At 30.0% G+C, this 22,743-nt stretch overlaps 2 protein-coding genes across 3 annotated transcripts; both read left to right on the top strand.

Annotated features, from left to right (window-relative positions):
* Positions 1-616: 616 nt before the first annotated feature.
* On the top strand, positions 617-5,834 carry LOC146997655 (uncharacterized). The gene has a single exon (XM_085815372.1). The coding sequence runs from the start codon at positions 617-619 to the stop codon at positions 1,322-1,324; it is 708 nt and encodes a 235-aa protein (XP_085671498.1). The 3' UTR covers positions 1,325-5,834.
* A 2,011-nt stretch (positions 5,835-7,845) lies between these two features.
* LOC118185862 (uncharacterized) lies at positions 7,846-20,786 on the top strand. Of its 2 annotated transcripts, XM_085815370.1 has the most exons (3): positions 7,846-8,326; positions 8,728-8,889; positions 9,172-12,602. In XM_085815370.1, the coding sequence occupies exons 1-3, from the start codon at positions 8,312-8,314 to the stop codon at positions 11,716-11,718; spliced, it is 2,724 nt and encodes a 907-aa protein (XP_085671496.1). In that variant the 5' UTR covers positions 7,846-8,311; the 3' UTR covers positions 11,719-12,602. The 2 variants fall into 2 exon arrangements, 1 of the variants encoding a protein (XP_085671496.1); XR_015040754.1 differs by lacking the exon at positions 9,172-12,602 and adding an exon at positions 20,654-20,786 and having other exon boundaries at positions 7,846-8,889.
* Positions 20,787-22,743: the final 1,957 nt, after the last annotated feature.

Raw genomic sequence — 22,743 nt, 5'->3', positions numbered from 1 at the left:
AGAAGAAAGACCATATATTATATGTCAAGACAAAAAGGTATTCACACTTTTTGATGTGCCTCACCTTTTGAAGTGCTTGCGAAATAATTTTAGAAAGTATGATGTTAAATTTCAGGGTGGCAAAATTGCTAGTTGGAACCACATTGTATCTTTGTGGGAATTTGATCGTAAAATGCCTCACAGATGTGTTCCGAAATTAACAGACTGCCATGTAAATGTGGATTGCCTTAGTGCTATGAGTGTAAAATTAGCAGCTCAGGTCTTCAGTCATTCTGTGGCTTCAGGCCTGTGTTACCTTAGTGCACTAAATGGCTTACCCGCATCGGCTAGTCTTACAGCAGATTTCTGTTCAAACATAAATATTTTATTTGACAGTTTGACATTTATTTGACAGTTTGAACAGTAGAACACTTAAGCACTCTAATCCTTTTCTTGCAGGAGTTACCAAGTCATCGATTCACTTAAAAACCTGGAAGGAAAAGATGGATTTCATCAAAGGCATTGAATTTCAAACAGAAAAAAAATATCTTTCCCAAGTATATTTGGCTGGAAATTAACACTATCAGCAGTTCAGCAGTTAATTCCAGTTCTGTTGGAAGATGTACCATTTGTATTAATGTGTCGTTTCACCCAAGATGCCTTGGAAAATTTTTTCTCTGTTGTTAGACGCAGAGGTGGAAATAATGACCATCCAACTGCATATGATTTTCAACAGAGGATGAGAATACTAATGGCACAGAATATCATAAGCACAAGTAAGCTATCAAACTGTGAACCTGATAACGATACAGTTTTGATACCTACAGAGTTGCTGACAGTTATCGATAACACTGAGCCTGGAAATGGCAGTGATGTAAATGATATGGAAATTGACTTTGATGATCCCTTATTGGTAGCAAATGAAAATTCTGATACTAGTACTTGTATTGCAAGTACATCATATAATGTATTTTCACAAAATTCAGCAGCTTATGTTGCTGGATATATTGCTGGAAGGGCATTGAAGCAATTTCCTTGCACTTTATGTAAGAATATTCTTCTTGTTGATAAATCTTTGGGTGAACACACTTACTTTTTGTATTTTAAAGAATTTGATGTAGTGAAAAATGGATTGTGTTATCCCTCACAACAGTTTACATTTACTGTTTGTGAGATGGGTGAAAAATTTGTAACTTTGTTTGATAAAATATGTAGCCAAAAAGATGTGAAATCCAAAATTATATCCCAACTGAAACTAATTGATCATGAATGGCTTACATGCCATTATCATGCAGTAAAAATGTGGGAATATATTGTCAGTTCATATGCTCAGCTTATATTATAAGCTGAAAAGTATAAATAACAGCTTGAAAAACAGACGTAGAGGAAAGAAAAAAATTATTAAATTACACTAAAAAGTCTTATTTGTATATATTATATGTATTATTTGTAAGAAAAATATATTAATGTAAGGAGTATGTGTGAGAAGTTTTTGATTTTGTATTTTTGCTATATTACTATTTGTTGGATTTTAATGTTTTTGTAATGTAATGTAATTTGTTGAATTTTACAAAAGTTCATGTAATTTAATTCTCTCTCTCTCTGTATATATATGAAATTTCTATTTATGTATATATATGAAATTTGGATTTATGTGTGTATCTTCAAATGTAACTTCAGTATCTAAATTGTCTGTAAGTACAGTGAAACCTCAGTTAACGGATATAGTTTGTTCCTAGAGGTCATCTGAAATCTTTGTAAACCAAACCTAATTCTCCTTTAGGAACTTCTGTAAAATATATTATTGATTCATTCCTTCGCCTCAGATGATTGCAGATTTTAAACTTTTGCATTGGTAACATTTGCACCAGTTTACAATTGAAAAACCAGTGCAAATCATTAAATCTAAACTAGAAAGAAACTAGTTCAGTAGTAGAGAAATATACATGTATTAAAAAGAGTTGGTGATATAATTACAAGATAATGAGAAATGAAAAGGGAAGAAATATTGTTATTAATCTTTAAAATGAAATAGAAATAAATCTTGCTGATAGAAAAAAGGGTTACTTTTCCATTATACTCCCGCAAACTTAACAAATATCCTGAATTAATAGAAAATTACGAATTTAAAAAAAAAAAAAAATGTATGTAAGAATTGCATTATATATAATTTTTTAACATTATTTTACAAGGTAAATCGTCAGAAAAATTTAAAAAATAAACATTTATGTAATTTTTCTGTAGCAGTGAAAATATAAGTACCTACATAATAAGGACGTTTGGCTAAATGAGTAAAAAAACTCAGTAAAATAAGGATTAAAAAAATAATCAGTGTTTTTGTTGTTAAATTTCAAAGAAAAAAAAAATTGTGACACTGTTCAAAGCATGTTTTGTCTTTTTGGTACATGCATAGACTCACATTCCATGTTTCACACATGTATCTTCTATGAGGTTTCTTCCTTGTGCTGCAAAGTATACACTGCCTGGATCTAAATTTCACTGGTATATGTCCAGTGTTATTTAGTTTCTTTTCATCAGATGACGTTTGTGGTTTTTTATGTTAATGGGGAGGGCTTGGTCTTTTTGGCTTTGGTACGGATCATTCGTTTCCCATTCATACTTATTTTATTCATATTTCATCCCAAAATATTCAGAAAATATTTTTAATTTAAATAAAACTTTAAGCGATTTCAATTTTTATTATAGCAAAGTATATTTACATTAAATTTAAACCACAGGAAATAATTTATAAAATCACAATACTAGCTTGGGGAGCAAGTGTGTTGAGGTCAGAGAAAACTCTCTGGTAAAAGATCAGTAATAAATCAATTTTCATTCAAAAATTTCGGAAAGAAGAAAAAAAAAAATTCCAAAATTGGTGGTTTCAGGGCACGACCACCGCGCGTCAAAGGATTTAGGCATTATATAGAAACAGTAAAATCCTTAACTGTCAACTTCTTCAAAATCTCTGGTAATAATTTCTTCTAGATTGAATTCGTTGTTTCATTAGTTATGTATTACAAGGCTTTGTCCATGAAAATTGAATAATAGAGAATATTAAAACTGCTCATTTTTGTTAGAAGTGACCTCAAAACATGTAGGAAATTCATTTATTGATAGCTTGTATGTTTGTCTTTCGAGACAGTTCTTTTTTTTGGTTAGGAAATTTGTTCATCGTGAAACATATTTGTAACCTGAGGTTCCACTATGTATTGAGCTGTGTTATGCTAATAAATTTTGACAATAACAATGTTTATTTATTTATTTATTTTTTTTAAATTTACATGTGAAAAAAATTCTGAATGCTGTATTTGCTAACATTGCATCCTGCTCTGTATTTTCTTCTCAAGTTTTTTTTTCAACGTATTTAGACATGTAATTTATAGCTATATACAAAGTATAGAGAGATAAAAAAGTGCATTATGTAACTTAAAAGAATACAGTAGACGCTGCTTATTGTGGTCATGGTTAATGTTATTAATTGGATATTGTCATCGATGTGGTGAAGTCTCACTCATTTGTATATGAAAACTTGGAAAATACTTTGTTTATCGTGATCAACAATTCAGTTAATATTGTTTATTGTGATCAACAATTTAGTTAATATGTCCAGATTCATACAGAATGGATTTTTAAAATTTAACATTGCCAAATTAGATTAAAATAGATTTTAAAAAATTGTCTGGTGACACGGAAATGTTGCGAAGTGTGAGATTAGGTTTCCAAACACCTTGATTTCAACTTTAGTCATTTATTTAAAATCAGGTTTAAAAAAACAACAACTTTAGTTTGATGTATCCTATGAGAAACTCTATTGATTTTAAGAACAATCACACATAAATCCTTTCTTTTTCAGAAGCCACTCCCCCCCCCCCCCCAAAAAAAATCCTGAAAACACTGATGGCAAATAATGGTTGCATTTTTGCTTAATTTTACACTGGCAGTCTTCAAACAAAAGATGCATTTTTAATTTTAAGATTACGTGTACAGAAGCAGTAAAATAATATCCAAGAACATTATGAGCAGTTCACAAACACATTTTTGCATTTTCTAATTAAAATGCTGTGAAAATACTTGTGTTCTTGATATTTTTTAATTAAATTAGTTAAATTCCATTTTCATTCTGAAGTGCTTTTTTAAAATTAATGTTATTATTTTGCTAATATTATGAAAATAGATATGAAAAAACATGATCACATTAAGTGGCACCTACTATGCAGTGATTTGAAAGTAATATTTGTATGTCTTCTTTGGAAATGTAGTATTTTAATTATTGTTACACCGCTTCATGTGTTCTTTTAAAACTGCTAAATTAATCACTGAATAAATTATAAATAACCATTTGCTTATTACCTTATAAAGTTAGAATTATCTTAAGCAGTATTTCTCACAAATTCTAAAGCATGATGAACAGGAAAGTCTTTGAACTAATATAAAAATGTGCAGAGGTTTTCAGATAGTTTTTAAGTTACATTTTAGGATTGGTAAACAAAGAATAATCTTATCACATATCTTACTTCTTTTCCTTTCAATATGAAATACTTTGTGAAGTGCATAATAGGAAATTTATTGCTACAGTATCTCATTCTATACAAAAAGATTCCATTATTTGAGATTTTATAATAAAAATTTCCTTCTTTTACTAGTTATGCAAATCATTTGAAAATTATCTTAATACAAAATGCATACCAAGCCATTTTTTATGGATAATATATTAAGATATTGTTTTCCATGTAGATGCTTTTATTTGTGATTTGATGAATGGAAATGCATTATACTGCTCAGACCCCTCAGTTGATGATTTTTCTCATACTCTTACAAATGTGCAGTTTTAAGATTCCTGCATTCAGCACGTTAAAAGATATATTTATTGACATTTTTATGAAAATTTGCAGCATTGCTGTAAGCATTGAATAATGGTGCTTTAACATCATGCATTATTATCATTGGTACAGAATGATTTAGTTTGCTTTTCTTTTTGTAAAATATATTTTCTTTTCAAATTTGCCACCCCCTCCTTTTTTGGGGGGAAAGCAAACAATGAATTTAATATGGAAAATAATCCCAAAATTTTCACATTCTCTCAAAACTGTTTTTAGTAGCCATAAGTGACAAATTCAGATTGTTTCCAAAACAATATTGACTGAATCTAAAATTTTCAGTCAGATATTGAATGTTTCTTAAAGAACTAACATAGATTGTTTGTTATTATATAGAAGTTATTTTTTAACTATTATCTCTTAATCTCTAATATGTGCTCCTAAACATTGGGTATTACAGAGTTTATTATTTTATGAAAATTACTAATTTACAGAAATATGACCTGTGTGAGATCTAAGTATTTAAATTTCAGAATAATTTGATTTCTAAAAGATATATTATTGTTGTAGTTTCTGCCATTAAAGCTATGCTAAGAATGTATGTTAGTATACATTCTTAGCATAGCTTTAATGGTTTCTCTCCTTTTTTTGTCTTTGCTATTTTTTCTGTATGGTAAATCTAAAATTTTATATATCTCTAAAACAAAAATTTATGAATATTTTACCAAATTTTTTGTTTAAATAGTAGAAAAAAGAATTTCTAATAAAACACATAAATTACAATAAAATTTTAAAATGTATTATTCTTAAAAAACACGAAAATAATGTCATCTAATTATTGTTATACTGTGTTAATTGATATATCTTTAAAAGTTAGCTCAGAGAAAACTTATTTGAAACAAAAGAGGGAAAAAGATTTTATCAGCGATTGTATGAAAAATCATACATTTGCTTGTTATATATTATGTCATAGTGATTTGATAATTGTGTATCTTAGTATGAAATTTTGTGTAAATAAATTTTTTAATATCTTAATTTATATGTGTTGTCTTTATTTCTTTCAAGCTGAATAAGCAAAAATCTTTAATAAAATTGTATTGAAGAGTGCATCATTTATTTATTTTAAAATTGCTAACGGTTGATATGTATTTCAGACTATTAAATATATAGCCTTTGTGTGCTTTGCCATATCTCAGTAATTCTGTCATGTGCAATAACAAACATTACATTTATTAAATTGCGTACATACGTACTACATGGCATTTAAAATTAAATCATTTTAAAGCCGTAATTAAACGAGTATTAAACTAATAGTAACCATTTATGAAATATTTAAGTATTAATATGAATAATTATGAAACGAAAAAAGTGGATGTAAAATAAAAAAATCATATACTGCAAAGCAAAATTTTCAAAAAAAAAAAAAAAAAAAAATAGTAAAAGCTAATTATCAAATAAAAGATTTACGCTTTCTGCTTCACGAGCGTTTAAAGTAAGATCGATTTTCCGCCTCGACTACACCCTGCGTGTTTGCTTCACCGCATACTGACTTGGATTCGAAATTTGCCTGAGGGCGAGCCAACTGGTTTACATTGTGTCTACGAGAGCTTGCCTTCTTTTCCCCTAGAGTTTCTTTGGTTTAATTAGCAACTATGAAATCTTAAAAAAGTACATAGTATGAAATTTATAATGGAAACATTAAAAATAGATGAAAGTAAATAAAATTTAAATTATAGAATGTACTTTATAAAATTAATAATAAGTGGTTAAAAATATATTTTTTAATTACTTAAAACATGAAGTTATTTGGCAGAGATTGTTGGATATAAAATTACTACTTCAAATTTTCAGATTACTATTGTTCATATTTAAAGTCTCAACTTGCAGTCTTAATCCACATAACAACCATTGTAAAAATCACCCGTTATCATATTCCAAAGATCAGCAGCACACATTTTTTTTTTTTTTTTTCAAAATCGTGCGTAATATTAAATATTGGCTTTTGATAGTCAAGTTGATACAAATAAGATGAACTGTTTTTATGATTTTAGACTAGTAGTTTATTCTTCCATTCACTTATTACAATATTTCACTTTTTATATGCTCGGCTATCCAAAATTTCAAGAGCTTTCTGATATTTTTTTTTTTTTTTTTTTTTGTTGAGTTTTTACTATACATACATTTCAGTATTTACATCGTCAAAATTGCACAGACACATATTTGAAGTGAATTTACTTTTACAGCTAAACACAGGAACTGGAAAACAAAAAAGTACTTATTCGGAGATTGTATTTCTTTTTCGTTCATGAAAATCAAAGTTCATTACACAAACATGCATTCACACTGCACAAGCATGTATGGAAATTCTTAATACATTTAGTAATCCTGATAACTGATTACGCATTTAGTAAATAAATCAGAAAATATTTTAATGTATAACAAATGAATAGTAAGTAGCTAAGCTTTTAGTTAGTAGTTAGCTTTTAGAAGTACTTAAGCTTTTATAAAACACAGGGGCGTAGCTAGAGGGGGGATCTGTCCCCGGGCGCAGAATCCAAGGGGCGCCAAACTGATGTTACGACATTTTAGAATTAAATGTTTTCCATCCTTGGAAAGCAGTAGGGGGCGCGAAATCTTTAGTTGTCCCTGGGCGCTGAAAACCCTAGCTACGACTCTGATAAAACAGAGCATAATACCACAGTTACGAAGATATTTAATGTTATAAAGTTAGGTAATTTAGTAAATTTCAGTTGTTCACCAAAGCAATGAATTATGAAGTTCCTTGTATATCTTTATAAATGAACTTTATTGCTGTTTTAAACAATTAAACAACTGTTCAACTTATTTTAATAATTTTGAAATATAAACACTAAAAGAAACAATAAAATGTATTAATCTATTTGTCAACCTTGATTTTGGCACGAAAGTCTGCAGAATGCTTCGTAGTTTTTAAGCACATAGAGGCACTGCAATTCTTTCTTATTCCTTGATCTGAAGTTTTCTGCAATTTATTATTATTTTTTTTTTTAAATTTAAATTGCTGTATTGGCACACATACAATTTTTGTATAGTGGCTTCAGATATCGATAAGTTTTTCGAACCCTTTCGTTTGTTTTACTGGCGTCGCTGAATTTTGCGATGAAATGCAGCACATTTATTACCGAGTATCACCTTCCAGATTTTTCATACTGTTAATGTATACATCAGCAGTGAATTATTCCCCTCTTTCCTCAAATACACTACGGCGATAAACAATAACTATTCACTAAAGATTTTGCGTAAACTCCCACTCATAATAATTTAAATTGCGAAAATCTCACAATTAGCACCAAACCAACACCGACTCTACTTCAAGCCTAAGCGCGCGGTTCGAAAATTCGTGTGACGTCACGACTTCTGGTCATAATAAACTTCGGAACACATGCAGTGGCTCTTTGCTGATTGCTGAAGCTTCTTACGTTGTGCGAACGCTGAAGCAGAATACTTTGATATTTTTATGGTTTTAATGTTGGATGTATTTTAGAGAGGTAAGAATACATTACTTTACTTCTGTAAAGTTATATTTTTCTAATTATATCAACGTTTTTAGGCGTATGTTCTAGTATACATGTGTTATTTCTGGTAGAGACAAGGCTGCTGTGCTATGTATAATTTCTTTTTGAATAATGTTGTGTCAGCCCATCGTAGAATAAACGGGCTTCGCATAGTTATATTACCTGATCTGTTTCAGAATAAAACATTTTTTTATGGACCTGTATAAATTTGATGTTATAATATAAGCTAACACAGCTTATTCTTAAAATTTTACATGCCATTAGCTATACACTATAACTATTTACTCCCTTTTATATTTAAAAATAATTAATTTATATTTTATACATAACTATTTACTCCCTTTTATATATTAATTTAAATAAAAACATTTCAGTTATTAAAATGCCGGGTAGATGCTGTGTGCCATTATGTAAGGGAAACTACCCAACAGGACCAAAAGTGTCTGTATTCCCCTTTCCTAAAAAATGAAGATTTGAAGAGAGAGTGGCTTTCTGCAATCCAACGGAAAGACTTTTCACCCAAAAAGAGTTCAAAGGTAAGTAAAGTAGAGTTATTAATTAATAGTGTAGATTCTAATTACATATAAGGGTTCATTCAGAAATTTTTAAATGATAATATTTTGTTACATAAACCAGGATATACAGAAATAAAGAATTGAAATAGAGCTTTAATCACTGCAAATATTCTCTGGTTCTATCTGTGAAATGAATATTCTTTACTACAAATGCTCAGAATGAACCCTCTGATTTTTAAACTATTACTATTAACATAATGTTTTTTTTTTTTTTTTTTTTTTAATATATAATTTTCTCTAAAGGTTTGTGAATTGCATTTCAAGGAAAGTGATTTTAAAGTTGAAGCTTCAGCATTTGATTCTAAGAATGGAATTTTAATTTCTGCTCCACTTCAGGTGTGTAGATTAAAAGAAAATACAGTGCCATCAATATCTAAGGACTATCCATCTGTATACAGTTCAAAAAGTAGCAACATTGTACGTGAAGATCCTGATGCAAAAAAAACTGCCCGCGAGTGCCATAATTTACAGAAAGCATTGCGTGAAAGCCTTAAAGAATATGAAATGTATAATAATGATTTGAAAATTAATTGTTCTAATGATATTTTGTCATGTATTGATCGCTATGGAATATCAGCATTTTGGCATGTATACACAGTTCCAGATACCTCAACTGTTTGCTTTATTCATATTGTTTTTAGTCCTGGGCCATCAATTGATTATTCTGTAGTTGTGAATGACAATCAAGAAATGTCTGTATTTATTAAAGAAAAATCTATTATGCAATTATCTCCTTACACATTCCCACATAAAGTTACAAATTTTAATGAAATTAGGACTGTTTTAGATAAATTGGCTAATCTTCAAACCAAAGAGTTAAATTCAAAATTAACCATAACAATTGATATAATTAATGAATTACTGCAAACTATCTCTAACGACAAAAATGAGAGCATTATTAAATTTTTGCAAGACCAGATGAATCTTTTACTTTGCCCTAAAAATAATTTTAGATACAATCCTGATGTACTAGTGTTAGCATGCTTGTTAAATACTATATCACCACATGCATATAAATTTTTAAGGGATAGTGGCAGTATTATTATGCCTCATCCTTCAACTTTAAAAAAAATTTGTAGCAATTTAGTATTGTCACCATGTAATGAAACAATTGATGAAAATTTTTTAAAATATATAAAAAATCGTGTAACTTTCCTTGAGGATCGAGAAAGAAAAGTGATTCTTTTGGTAGATGAAATTTATGTTCAGCCATATTTTGATTACAAAGGAGGCTCTGTCGTTGGGGCTGCATTTGATTCTTCCAGTCCGGCAACCAGTGCATTTGCTTTTATGATATCCAGTTTGGAATCTTCATTCAAAGAGGTAGTACATATTATGCCTGTTAACACAATAAATTTTGAAACATTACATTATGTAATTAAAAAAGTGATTAGAGGTCTTGAAAATATGGGAATTATTGTTATTTGTGTTATTACAGACAACAATGCAATAAATAGAAAAGCCATGAGTTTGTTTTCAAATCCACCACGTAATTCATTTGTTTACAAACATCCATTGAATGGGAATAAGCCTCTTTTCTACATAATAGATGCAGTTTATTTATTTAAAAATATAAGGAACAATTGGCTGAACCAGAAAAATCCTGGTACATGTATGTTTTTTCCAAATATTGAAGATCTTTCAAAGAAGCACTTCAAAACTGCTTCGTTTATGTCTTTGAGAAAGCTACATGAAATTGAAAATGACCAACTGATTACATTTTCTAATGGTTTAACTCTAAAAAGTCTTTCACCTTCTAATTTAGAGAAACAAAACATTAAACTGGTTCTTAAGATTTTCAATAAATTTACTATTGAAGGTCTGATTCATTTGGGTCCTTTGCATGAAATACCACACTATTCAGATACATCTGAGTTTATATCCATAATATGCAAATGGTGGGATATTATGAATGTTAAAACTATGTTTAAAGGTATACATCAAAAGAGTGAATTTATGAAGACATTAACAGCAGATGATTCTGATCCAAAAGTTATTTTCCTCAATCAGTTTCTTAACTGGTTAGATGCATGGGAATCAATGAAATGTTCAACAGGCATGCTTACAAAAGAAACTCATGCAGCTCTCAAACAAACTACTTATGGTATACTGGAGTTGACTAGATATTGTGTTGAAGAGCTTGGAATGAAATATATACTTCCAGGAAAAATTCAGACTGATGCTCTTGAAGCCCGGTTTGGTAAATACAGACAACTTTCTGGTTCTCAGTATCATATTTCAATGAGACAGTTATTAGAATGTGAAAAAAAATTAAGAATACAATCAAGTATTAAGTTAGAATTGATTATTAAAAATACTACTGTCCCTTTAACATCATTTGAATATGATGATAATCTTCATGATATTATAGAATTAGATAATACAGTATATTACCCATCATTAAATATTACGGAGAGTGATGTGAAGGGCATTAGTAGCCATCTGCCAGTTCTGACTTATTTGGGTGGTTACTGTTGTCATGCAGTTTTAAAGAAAGTAAAATGCTGTACCTGCAAACAAAACATTACAATAAATTCCACAGTTAATCATGATCAAACGTATGATCTTATAAAGAATCTTGATCGTGGTGGACTCAGGTGGCCAAAACCATTTATTGTAAATATAATTATGTATAATTATTTAATTGTAAATAAGCTGTGTAGTGAAGAATATGAAGATTTTTTGTTGGAACAAAATCAGAGGAAAATTGTTGCAAATTTGACTTTTAAAATTTTAGAATTAAAAGAAATGATATTATTTGTGATAATGGTCATACAAGTGAAAGTATAAGCAAACTGATAATTTGGATATCAACAAATATCATGCTCAAGAATCTTTGCAATAGGAAAAATGACGATATTAAGTCCAATAAAGAAAAAAAAAAAGAAAACTTCAGACACTTGCAAAGTAACATTGATGCTGTCTTTAAAAGTAAATTTTAAAGTTCTCTCAAACTGCATCTTTGCTAAATATCTACGTGTCATCTTTGGTGAGCAGCTGAGATTTAAGAAGCATGTTTGTTATACATTTAAATTGCTTTATGCAAAAATTTATTTTGGACTTGTATATATTATTCTTTGCTTATTTAACCAAGTTTTTAATATTACTCAAGATTTTATATAATTTTTAATTTGCTTTATACTAAGTTACTTCTCAAGGTCCTGAAATTTCTATATTGTATTTACAAGTGCCTTTGCTAAATATCTACGTGTCATCGTTGCTGAGCAGCTGAGATTTAAGAAGCACATTTATTATACATTTAAATGCTAAATATCATAATTTATTCTGGACTTGTAGATATTATTTGCTTATTTAGTTATTTAACCAAGTTTTTGGCATTACTGAAGATTTTATATTATTTAAAATTTTCTTTATACAGTCAAAAGTCTTACCTCTTCGTGCTTAGGCATTTCTTGAGAGGGAAAAAATGGGGATCTCTTGACCATCGATGAGTATAGATTGTGATTTTTGTAACTAAGATCCCCGACTTTTTTTTTTTTTTTCAGGTCTCAAACTTAGAATTATGAGCAAATAAAAATACAGTGTGACGGAATTTGTTAAAGTTGTCCTATAATAAATTACAATGGTTAAATTAATAAATTAATTTTATATTTAACTAATATTTAAGAAAAATAAACTGTGTAATTTATTTTTGCTGAAATGCTCTCACACTGTGTATGGATTTATGATTTTGTCAATTACTGTTTTTATGAAATATACATGAATTTTTTGGGAACGGTAATATTTAATGTTACTTTAGTTAAAATATTATGTACATCTCTGTGATGATATATGTCTTTTCTTGTTAGGTCTCAAGATAACGGCATACACATTACCATGTAGGAATTCATTCATTCATTCATTTATTTATTTTTTTAACTTAGCTAAAGTTTGCTTCTTAAAGACACGAAAATTTTTGAAGATGAACTCCTTAACTACACTCATGGACACAATCGTATTTTAGGGTATTTTCTACTTCTTTTCCTTTTCTTTCTATAGGCCCTTTTTTTTCCCCTCTATTATTTTTGGGCCATTTAATTTAAATTTTATTTTGTCCCATCTTTTCTTTCTGGCCTTTTGAACTCGTACAAAATGTACGAAGTTCCTTTTTACTCTCCTCAAATACGAAATTGCCCCTCTTTCTATATACCTTTCCTTCGCACTTATGCTTGATTTTTCGCCCATCGGTGCAGAAAGACTTAGCGGGTGTAAAACAAGACATCTGTCTACTTTGTCTGTCTGTCCCTTGTCTGGCGAGTTCGCGGCTGTCACATAGTTCACGAAGTCCAAATAATGCTTTAGAGAAACTTCAGCTCCAAGTCAACATTATTAACAAATTTTGTCAAGACTGGAAAATCAAACTAAATACTGATAAATGCTGCGTAGTTCTCTTTCGCAGATACAGAAAAAATATCCCAGTGAATATAAATATCCAACTCAATAACCAAGATATTCCTGTTGCCAACTCCTATAAATATTTAGGTGTCTATATTGACAAAACCCTAAATTTCAAAGATCATATTCAATATGTTACAAATAAGGCTAACGCTGCTTTCATTGCTCTCTACTCATTAATTGGAAGAAACTCTAAGTTAAACCTCCGTACCAAGAAAAATATCTACATCTCACTTATTCGACCAATAATCCTCTATGCAGTTCCAGCCTGGGCTACTGCCCGAAAAATAGACAGACAAAAATTAAATGTACTTCAAAACAAAATCTTACGTAGCATAGTGAACGCATCCTGGTTCGTGCGAAATTCTCAAATTCACAAAGACCTGGATATCAATCCAATTCACGACCAAATCCTAATTTATGCACACAACTTCTTTGAAGATATGAGAAATTCTCCTTATGAAGCTATTAAATCGCTTACAGACTATGACCCTACTATTGAGAACGTAGTGAAAAGACCTCGAACGATCCACCACAATTCTAAGTGGTGGTAGTGTATATAATGTATATTAAAAAAAAAATTTACTATTCCTTTGCAGTTACTATTCAAGAAAGATGAACTTTGCAAAATTAGGACTTTATTTTTCATCGATGAATTCTTCGTTTTACTACTTATTTAACCAAGATTTTTACTTTTTATTTTTACTATTTCGTATCGTGTGTTTTAAAATCAAAGTTCGTGGTAACACCAAGTGCTTACTCTCACTCATTAGCCCTAGTGAGCTACATGACCTCATTTTCGCCTTTTACAGTTTCCTATTCATTTAATGATTATATCGCAAGTTTAGAAGATTTTCAAGTGTTTCAAAAGACATAAGACTCTTAAATTCACAAATAGATGTTGCTTTTACTATGTTCGAACTTTATTTATTGCCAAAAACTACAAAAACTTCATTTTTCGAACTCTGACTCCTCGACCAATCTAAATGCCGGACGCTGATCACGTGTTCCTGCTCTTCTTGACTCACGCAGAAGCTTAGACTTTCATTTGGCTTCTCGCCACCATTTACGGATATAATCACCCATGCTATGCAATTTAGCAAAACTTATTTTATGAGTTCTCTCATTTATTGATCTCGCCTTCGGGCACGGTGTATTTTAAATACACCTCTTAAATTTTTAACTTTATGGCCTATGGTAAAATGATAATATACTGGTAAGAGCTCCTAGTAGCTAAAGCCAGCAGTAAAGATATGATCCAAGATCCAAGGCTGTCACATTGATTACATCCGGAGGAGTAGGGACGTCTTCCAGAAATTAGCACACAGCCGACTGTATCATGACCTTGAAGCGAAATCAGTTTCGGAAGGTCACGTGATCAAAATAGTCGATCTCTTTCGCTTTACCATAATCCCAGAGTTAAATTTTACCGAAAATAGTAGTTTGTCTTAAAATAAATATAAGTAAAATTAATAAACGTGAGTAGGTCGTATGATTTACATTAAATTTTTCACAGTGCAATATTTTTACAGGCGGTAAAAATGTATATCTTCAATAATTTTTTTAACAATTTGTACTTCGTTTATGTAACTAAAAATATCATTGAGAATCACCACATGCGAACTTTATTTATGTAATTTTGATAAAAATGAAATTCATTTATGTAATTTGAATCAAATTTATTGCCAAAATAATATAAAATCCACATAAGGGGGGAATTCAATAGATTTATGGATGCAAATTTTAGATTTTCATACTAGAAACTCGAACTGTAGAATAGAAGACGTTATCAAACTAAAATCATATTCAGTATCTGACCAAAAACCGATTAATTAAAAAATATTAACCAATCAGAAACTGGGCGGAACCACTACTGTTATTTTAAAAAATACAAAAAATAAAAGATAAATAAATTTTACCTGAACATACGTTATCCTTTCTCATTCAGTTCAGCGGAAGACAGATTAACGGAACTTCAAACAATGGTTTGAAATAATTCTTCTCTTCCATCTGCACCAATCAAAACTTCTCATTTTAAAATATTTAATGAGCATGCGCGAAAATGCTCCCAAATGCACTCTCCTCCAGAGCAGGCAAAATCGGCTTGGTTACCACAATTGGCGCGCTTATTAGTCTCTTAACTCTCATGTGCACCGTATACTAGGATTAAGCCAACAAATATTAAGGGAAAAATTATTTTGTAAAACTCCATGCCGCTACCATCGCATCAGCTATATAAATTTTTAGAAGTCAAATACCCATAGTCATCTCTCTTCACTCCATTCACTAATAAAATCTGCATATCTCAATTTTATTGAAACAGGGAAATGAATTAAAATTCCTTAAATGCTAGAAAATTTGAATATAAAGATGAAATTACATGCACGTTATACTATAAATAAATCTTTCAAGATAATTTCAAAGAGCTAAATGCTAATTGCATTCATAAAAAAGGACAACCATCTATTTGTACCAGTTCCAATTTTATGTTGAATCACTTTTTCCAAACTATCCAAGAGATAAGTGATTAGGCTTGGTTTTTATTTTTAAGTATTTCCCCAAATTACAGGCCTATTCCACTATTAAAAATAAATTCATAAAATTTGGAGCTGTATCATATACATACATGCTACATATCTATGCAGAAACAAAGCATAAATCAAAATAAACAATTGAGTTATTAACTGAAATTAATTAATTTTTTTAACATTTTTATATGAACATTTTATATTAATTTTGTCATTTTTATATTTTGTATAATTATTTAACATTATTTTGCAAATTATCAAACATGTTTTCTAACCGAGTTTGTAAATTCATTCCACAAGTGCAAGAAGCTGTTAAATTAAAGTAACTGTATAGTGTAATAACTGTATGCAAGATAACTTATATAAAATATCCATTTGCTTTCCTGGCATAAGAAATGCATTTTCCATGTTTTTAAGAATTTCACCAAATAAGAAATAGACAATTGAAGATTTTAATAGAGTAACTTCAGATGTAAAATTTTTAATTTCCCCCTTATCTAATTCTTTAAGAAAACCAAAAATATCATCTGCTGTATCTACTGAATGAATACTTTACAACAAGTCCTGGCAAACATTGCATTTTATCACCCTTAATTTTTTCATGGCATCATAACCTGAAACATAAACTAGCACTGCTAAAATATCAGAAGAAACATTTTCTATAAAAAAAATCATTAATTAGTAAATTTGAATAATCAATTAATATTCGCAAAAGTAAAGATAGAATCCTTATCATAATCTAGTAAAAGGGACAGTCATATTTGATGACTAAATTATAAAACGAAGTTTCTTCTCATTTTCTAATAGTTGTAGGTCATTTACTTAATAATCTGAACCTGACATTTGCCGATACATTTCAAAACGTGATTCAGGAGCATCAGTTTGAAATTTTCCTAACAATATGTATTCAGCTTCATACTTTTGAAACAAACATGGAATCAATTGAATGAATGCATCTGTAGTTGTTATTAATGCCTGAAATGTTTGTGGTGATAAAGTTTCTTTTATTGGAACAGAATGTTAAATATGCTATTAGAAAGAAATAATCAAAATAAGGAATTCCTAATGTACTATTCCAAACAAATATTCAAAACAACACTATGCGAAACGTCCAAACTAATGTATTCGATGTTATGTTAAAACGAAATACTTGAATAGGATTGAGAACAGCTACAAATTTTCCCAAATAAATCTAAAAATTAAAAAAGTATAAAACGAAGTATAGATAAAAATATTATTTACCTTAGCGTTAGTGATTTAAAATCACTTAACAGCAAAATATACATCCAAAAAATCTACGACCACGAGTTCACAACCACACACTACCACAAAAACACATCGACCATCTCGATCACGTGACTTTTACGCTTCAAGGCCATTATAGAGTTGGCTGTGTTCCAAACCCTACCCCACTTTTCGAATTTTTGACGTCACGGAAATATCGACTAGTTTCACCTGGCAAGACGCCTTTTGCTACTACGGCGCGCTTTCGAAAGAATTAAGGCTCCTCTAAACCAGGCTGAATCACCAACTTTTCTCTCTTGGCGAGGGAGGGAACGCGCTACCAATTTTGGCGCGTTTATCGCACACGCTGGCTGAATGTCTGCTGTTTTTTTTTTTAAAGATTTATTTTATAGACGCGCTGCATTCAGCGCACATAAACTTTTCGGATAATTAATTAATTCTCGAATAGTATATAGACGTTTTCACTTAAATAAAAATTTCGCATATATTTTGTAAACATATTCAAAATAACTTATTCTTTAGATGTTTCAGTTTCGTTAGCAGACTAAAATAAATAAGATATGAATAAAAACTTTCAATAGTGTCAAATGGGGAAATAGTTAAAGCGTAGAGTGTGCAAATAAATTTATCTTAATGACATTTTAACAAAAATTTCCATAAAAACACTGTAAATTCATACTAAAAAAATAACTTAAGAATATGTTGTCATTTTAGTCTGAGGTATATGGAAATAATTGTGCAAGACTCTGAAGAAACACTTTCTTTTAAATGTGTGAAATATTTCATAACATATATGGAAGAAGAAAGTACAGCATTCTGTGTTTTGGATGACTTTCACCAAATGTAATATAAATACGAACTAGAAACCGTAACAAAAAGTCCTTCCTCTCCAATCAGATCACCTTTGTGTTGCATTGTATTTGTAATACTTCTAAAAATCCAATTTTTACCTAAATTAAAAAACAGTTATTCCATAAAAGATAATAAATTTGAACGTATATAGAATGAATTTTGTAATTTGAGTTATGTTACAAAATAATTCATAGTTTATATATTTTATACTAATAATTTAGATAAAACCTGTCCAATTTAAGAATGTGTGTTAACCACATTCTTAAATTGTAAAAGGACGACTTAACCACATGTAATTCATTTCAAAGCATAAAAGAAAGCTTATTTTTTATTTTACACAGCAACAGCATTTTCATGCAGTCAAGTTTTTTTAATTGTTAGTTATTATACATAATACTTAATTTTTAACACATTCTTATTAGAAAGCATAACTAAGAAACTTCTTTTTAAAGCCCCACAGTAATTGCAAAGAATGTCGTTAAATTTACAAAAGTATTGAAGATATATTGAACAGCATTATAACAAGAAACTACTGTACAAAATATGTAAATTTAACATAACTTCTTTTTTAGTATTTGCATAGTTTCCTCCAAATGAACCTTAATGGGAAGTTATCTTGCAAAAATTTAAAAGTATTAAAATGGCCTCTATTTAAGATGTAACTGCATTTATAATTATTTTGTAATTGTGAATAGATTATATTATTGCAATTAGATTATGCACTTACAACATAATTGCATAAAGTAATGAAATTAAGAGTTCACAGATACAATGTAATATAATTACAAAGCAATTATCTAAATTGTAATTATAATCACTTATTTAATACCACAATATTATTACAATCACAATGTAATTTAAATTGGGTACTATATTTGTATACCCTCCACTCAAAAGGAGGTACTGATAAGCCTGGAAGTTATTATCAACAAAAAGCCTGTTCAGGACAGTTTGATGACAATTTCCACCGGGCGAAAAGTACATTCTTAAGCCCAGGCAAATCATGACAATAAAAATCATTTAGTCTTATGATTCACTATATTTTAAACCTTAAATTTGAATTCTGCACCAAATTATTTACCTATATTTTAACATACTTTATGAATTATTAGAAGCGATATGGCAAATATCTTCTAAAAATAACTGTAAAATATTTGTATCCATTAATTGATTCAGATACACACTTTTATTATTTAAGTATATCAAAATAACAGTTTCATGTTCCTGAAATACAAAAATTATGGAAAAAGTTAAAGTAATATTCTTAGAAGCATATGATATTAGTCACCAGCTGCAAAACAGTTAATTTTTTGCCCTAAATACAAGTTTATTACACAGTAGTGGTACGTGTAACTTAATAACATGGTATATAAAAAATTAATGATAATAAGTTTATCAGAAATGAATTAATTCTGCAAATAAACTTTCTGCACTTGAAAATTTTCTACACCTGAGGGGAGGGAGAGATCTAGTAAAATTAGATTTATTATAACTTCAGTTGGACCAAATACCTTCTCTCTCTCTATATATATGCATCAATAAAGAAATAAATAAAATTATCATGCTTAAAAAACAGATGTACCATACCAGTTTTTTTCCCCTTGTTACCCTTTACATTGAGAAATAACAAACAGTACAACGCTGAAAAATACTATCTTTGAAATTTTATTTAAATGAAGAAACACACACCATCTTTTTATTTAAGCATTACACTTCAAAAAAAGATACACATACCAATTTATTTTCACTAGCCTTTATACTAATAACATGCCATATAAAAATGAAAAGAATTATCCTTGAAATTTAGATAAAATGAAGTAACACAATGAAAAATTTATGCACACGGACATCTTTTTTCTATTGCATGTTGTCTGACATGATCCACAAGTGCCTAAAAATGTACCCAAGGAAACACATTTCAATATTAACAAAAAATTGTTTACAGATTAAAATTCATTCATTTCATACCAGTATTATAAAGATCATGCATGAAACAAATCTGCTTTCCCATACTTTTAAGTAAAACTGAACTGAAATTTTATACTGGAAAATATGCTATATTTCTATATATTAGAAACAAGAAATAATACCATAATAATATACTCATAGCCTAGCAGAAAGTAACATATATAACATCAAACACAGAAATTTATATACTCGTAGCCTAGGAAAAAGTAATACATATTACATAAAACACATAAATTATTTAATATAAAACATACATACCTTCTAAAATTATTTTACTTTTTGTTTCTTATTGGCCGATGCTGATGAATATGAAACGTTATGGGCTCTTTTGTTGATAAGATGCTGTGTAAGGCCTTTGCATCTAGTAATAAAAAAATTATCAATAATTACTTTCTTAAGATTACAGCATTCTGGCATGGCCACATGCGTACATTTATCAATTATTCTTTCAACTAATTCTTTTGTGATGGCTGATTGTAAACGAAGGAGTACATCTTTACATTTTTGAAATTCTCGTTCAGCTTCCCTACATATTTGATACATTCCTGAAGAGATGACCTTCAGTCCACCTTTATTGCTATGTTTTGTAAGAATTGTGCGATGCTCGGGTATGTCAGGTTCCAGCATGTCCTCTGAAATGGTCATAGCTGTTTTACAATTTTCACATATGCTTTTTTTTTTCAACAACTTATTATATATGGCTCCTGCGATGTAATGTATATCATTTTCTTCCACAGCTGGGGGCAAGCGACGTTTCACTGCCACTGCAGAAGAGGTAGATGGCACTACAGAATTGGAGATAGGATGCAAGACCTCCTTTCTGATAGCAACCTCTAATTCAGAAGCATCAAAGAGGCTGTGGTCACTTTCAGAATAATAATTTGGATTATTGATATCTGAAATGAACTGTGATAGGCACACTAATTTCAGTGCTCTCTTGGCTTGCAAAGCAGTAGGCTTTGCACCCAACTTTCGTCTAATCTGTGAAAAGGCATTTTCCAGCGCATCTTGTGTCAACCTGCCTGGTAAGAAAAATGTAAACCCCTCGGAAAATAATTCTTTTGAGAGTTTCACAACACTCAATGTGCTCATAATAATGCCAGTTTGAAATGGCTTCCATGCTTTCCCAAACTGAAAAGTTTCAGTCACATGAATGAATTTCAATAAAATATTAAATTTCTCATCTTGATTTTTGATAGTGATGCCTTTTTTTGGATGCCTTGTAGTCATAATTGTAAACCATTCTGCTACAAGTCTCAGCCACCTTGCAGAAGTTAATGCTTCTTTTGCAACTTGGTGTAAAATACCTGCTTTTTCAATAGCAGCAGCTGTTTTTACAGAAAACAATTGCACAGCAGATGCCCCATTCATCGAGGAAAAGTGTGTTGGGAAGAGATGAACTCTGTTCAAGTGATGTAGAGATCTCAGGGCAGCATCTGCTTCTATCTCACTTGACCAGAGTCGTTTCACATACACTGAAGATACTATCCTCGATGGCAAGGCATGCTGGTGGCGAAATTCCTCTGGTAATATTATAATACTTGAAAGAAATGTATTTCTCATATTTTTAATGAGATGTGGTACATCTGCAATACTGTGAATGAAAACATCAGGTCCTCCAATGTTGTAATTTGTCTTCCTATCTCTCCTAGAGACAGACACATCCAATGACGACCACATTGCTCTGTTATTGCTTCCCATATCTGAAACAGAGGCTCTTACAGTTAAACCTATTTCTGTAGCTGCTACTACAGTTCTATGAATTAGATCTTTCATGTCAGAACCTGATGTTGAAGGCCCTGTTAATTCATTGGCAACAATCTGTTTCCATGATGTTTTAAGGCCTCTAAGCATTACAATAGTGTAATGCCCTGTTAATTCATTGGAAATGTTACGTTAGCTTCCTAACGTAACATTTCCAATGAATGACTTAGACGATGTATCAAAATCTTGATATGAAGCTATTTCCATTTCGTCAACTAAAAGGCAGCAGTTCCTATCAAGAGCATCCAATGAATGAACTTTTGTCTTGAGGAAAAAAAACAAATTTTCTAAAATGCCGAAATTAATTTTTATGTCCCTAATCCTCCTGTTCAAGGTACTGTACGATGGTGCTGGATATCCAGTACTTCTGAGGTAATTATATCCATGTTTGCTCAAAGCAAATCGCATCTTCAGTCCTTTTATAATGGACTTTTCTGACCAGTTCCTTTTTGACTGCACAGCAAGGGTTCCTACTTGCTTATCGGACAAAAATGATGTCAATTTTGCATCTTTTTCTTGAAGCTGTTGCTCAAGGAATTCTATTTTTTTTTAACAACTCTTCATTTGAAGCAGGTAGAGTTTCCTAAATTCAAAAAGAAATAGTAAACATGTTATGCTGTGATTATTTTTTTAAACAATGGTTGACTGAATTAATATATTTGTAATAACAATGATTTTTTCAACAATTTTTTTGGAGAATATTAAATAATTTACCACTTCAGTATTTGGCTTAGGACATCTTACTTCTCTTATCCTCTTGTCAGTTACAGATGGTGGTGGATTTGGAATGCTAAAGAGTGTTGGTACTGCAGTTTTTCTTAGTTTTTAACTATCTTTGCATAGTGACTCAAATTGAGATTCCTCAAAATGATCCTGTAAATACATAAAGTAATAAAAAAAAGTATACAAAATAAATAAAAGTACAAAAAACAAACCACACGAAAGAAATGTGAGAAAAGTGTTTCACACAGTGAGGTTGTGCCAAAGGCAGCAAGCATGAACTGTAAGTAAGTATAGGCAATAAATAAATATGCAGGTAATTAAATTAGGCCCAGTATTATAA

Source organism: Stegodyphus dumicola, chromosome 4 (genome assembly GCF_044657685.1).
Source record: "Stegodyphus dumicola isolate Sdum_Otavi_A_Nest chromosome 4, ASM4465768v1".
Taxonomy (NCBI): Eukaryota; Metazoa; Arthropoda; class Arachnida; order Araneae; family Eresidae; genus Stegodyphus; species Stegodyphus dumicola.
This window is presented reverse-complemented; position numbering and strand designations above follow the sequence as displayed.

Bases quoted from the DNA above. Each gene is read 5' to 3' on its own strand.
- LOC146997655 (XM_085815372.1), top strand. From the start codon at position 617: ATGTGTCGTTTCACCCAAGATGCCTTGGAAAATTTTTTCTCTGTTGTT.
- LOC118185862 (XM_085815370.1), top strand. The intron at 8,890-9,171 runs GTAAGTAAAGTA...TTTTCTCTAAAG, and splicing joins CACCCAAAAAGAGTTCAAAG to GTTTGTGAATTGCATTTCAA.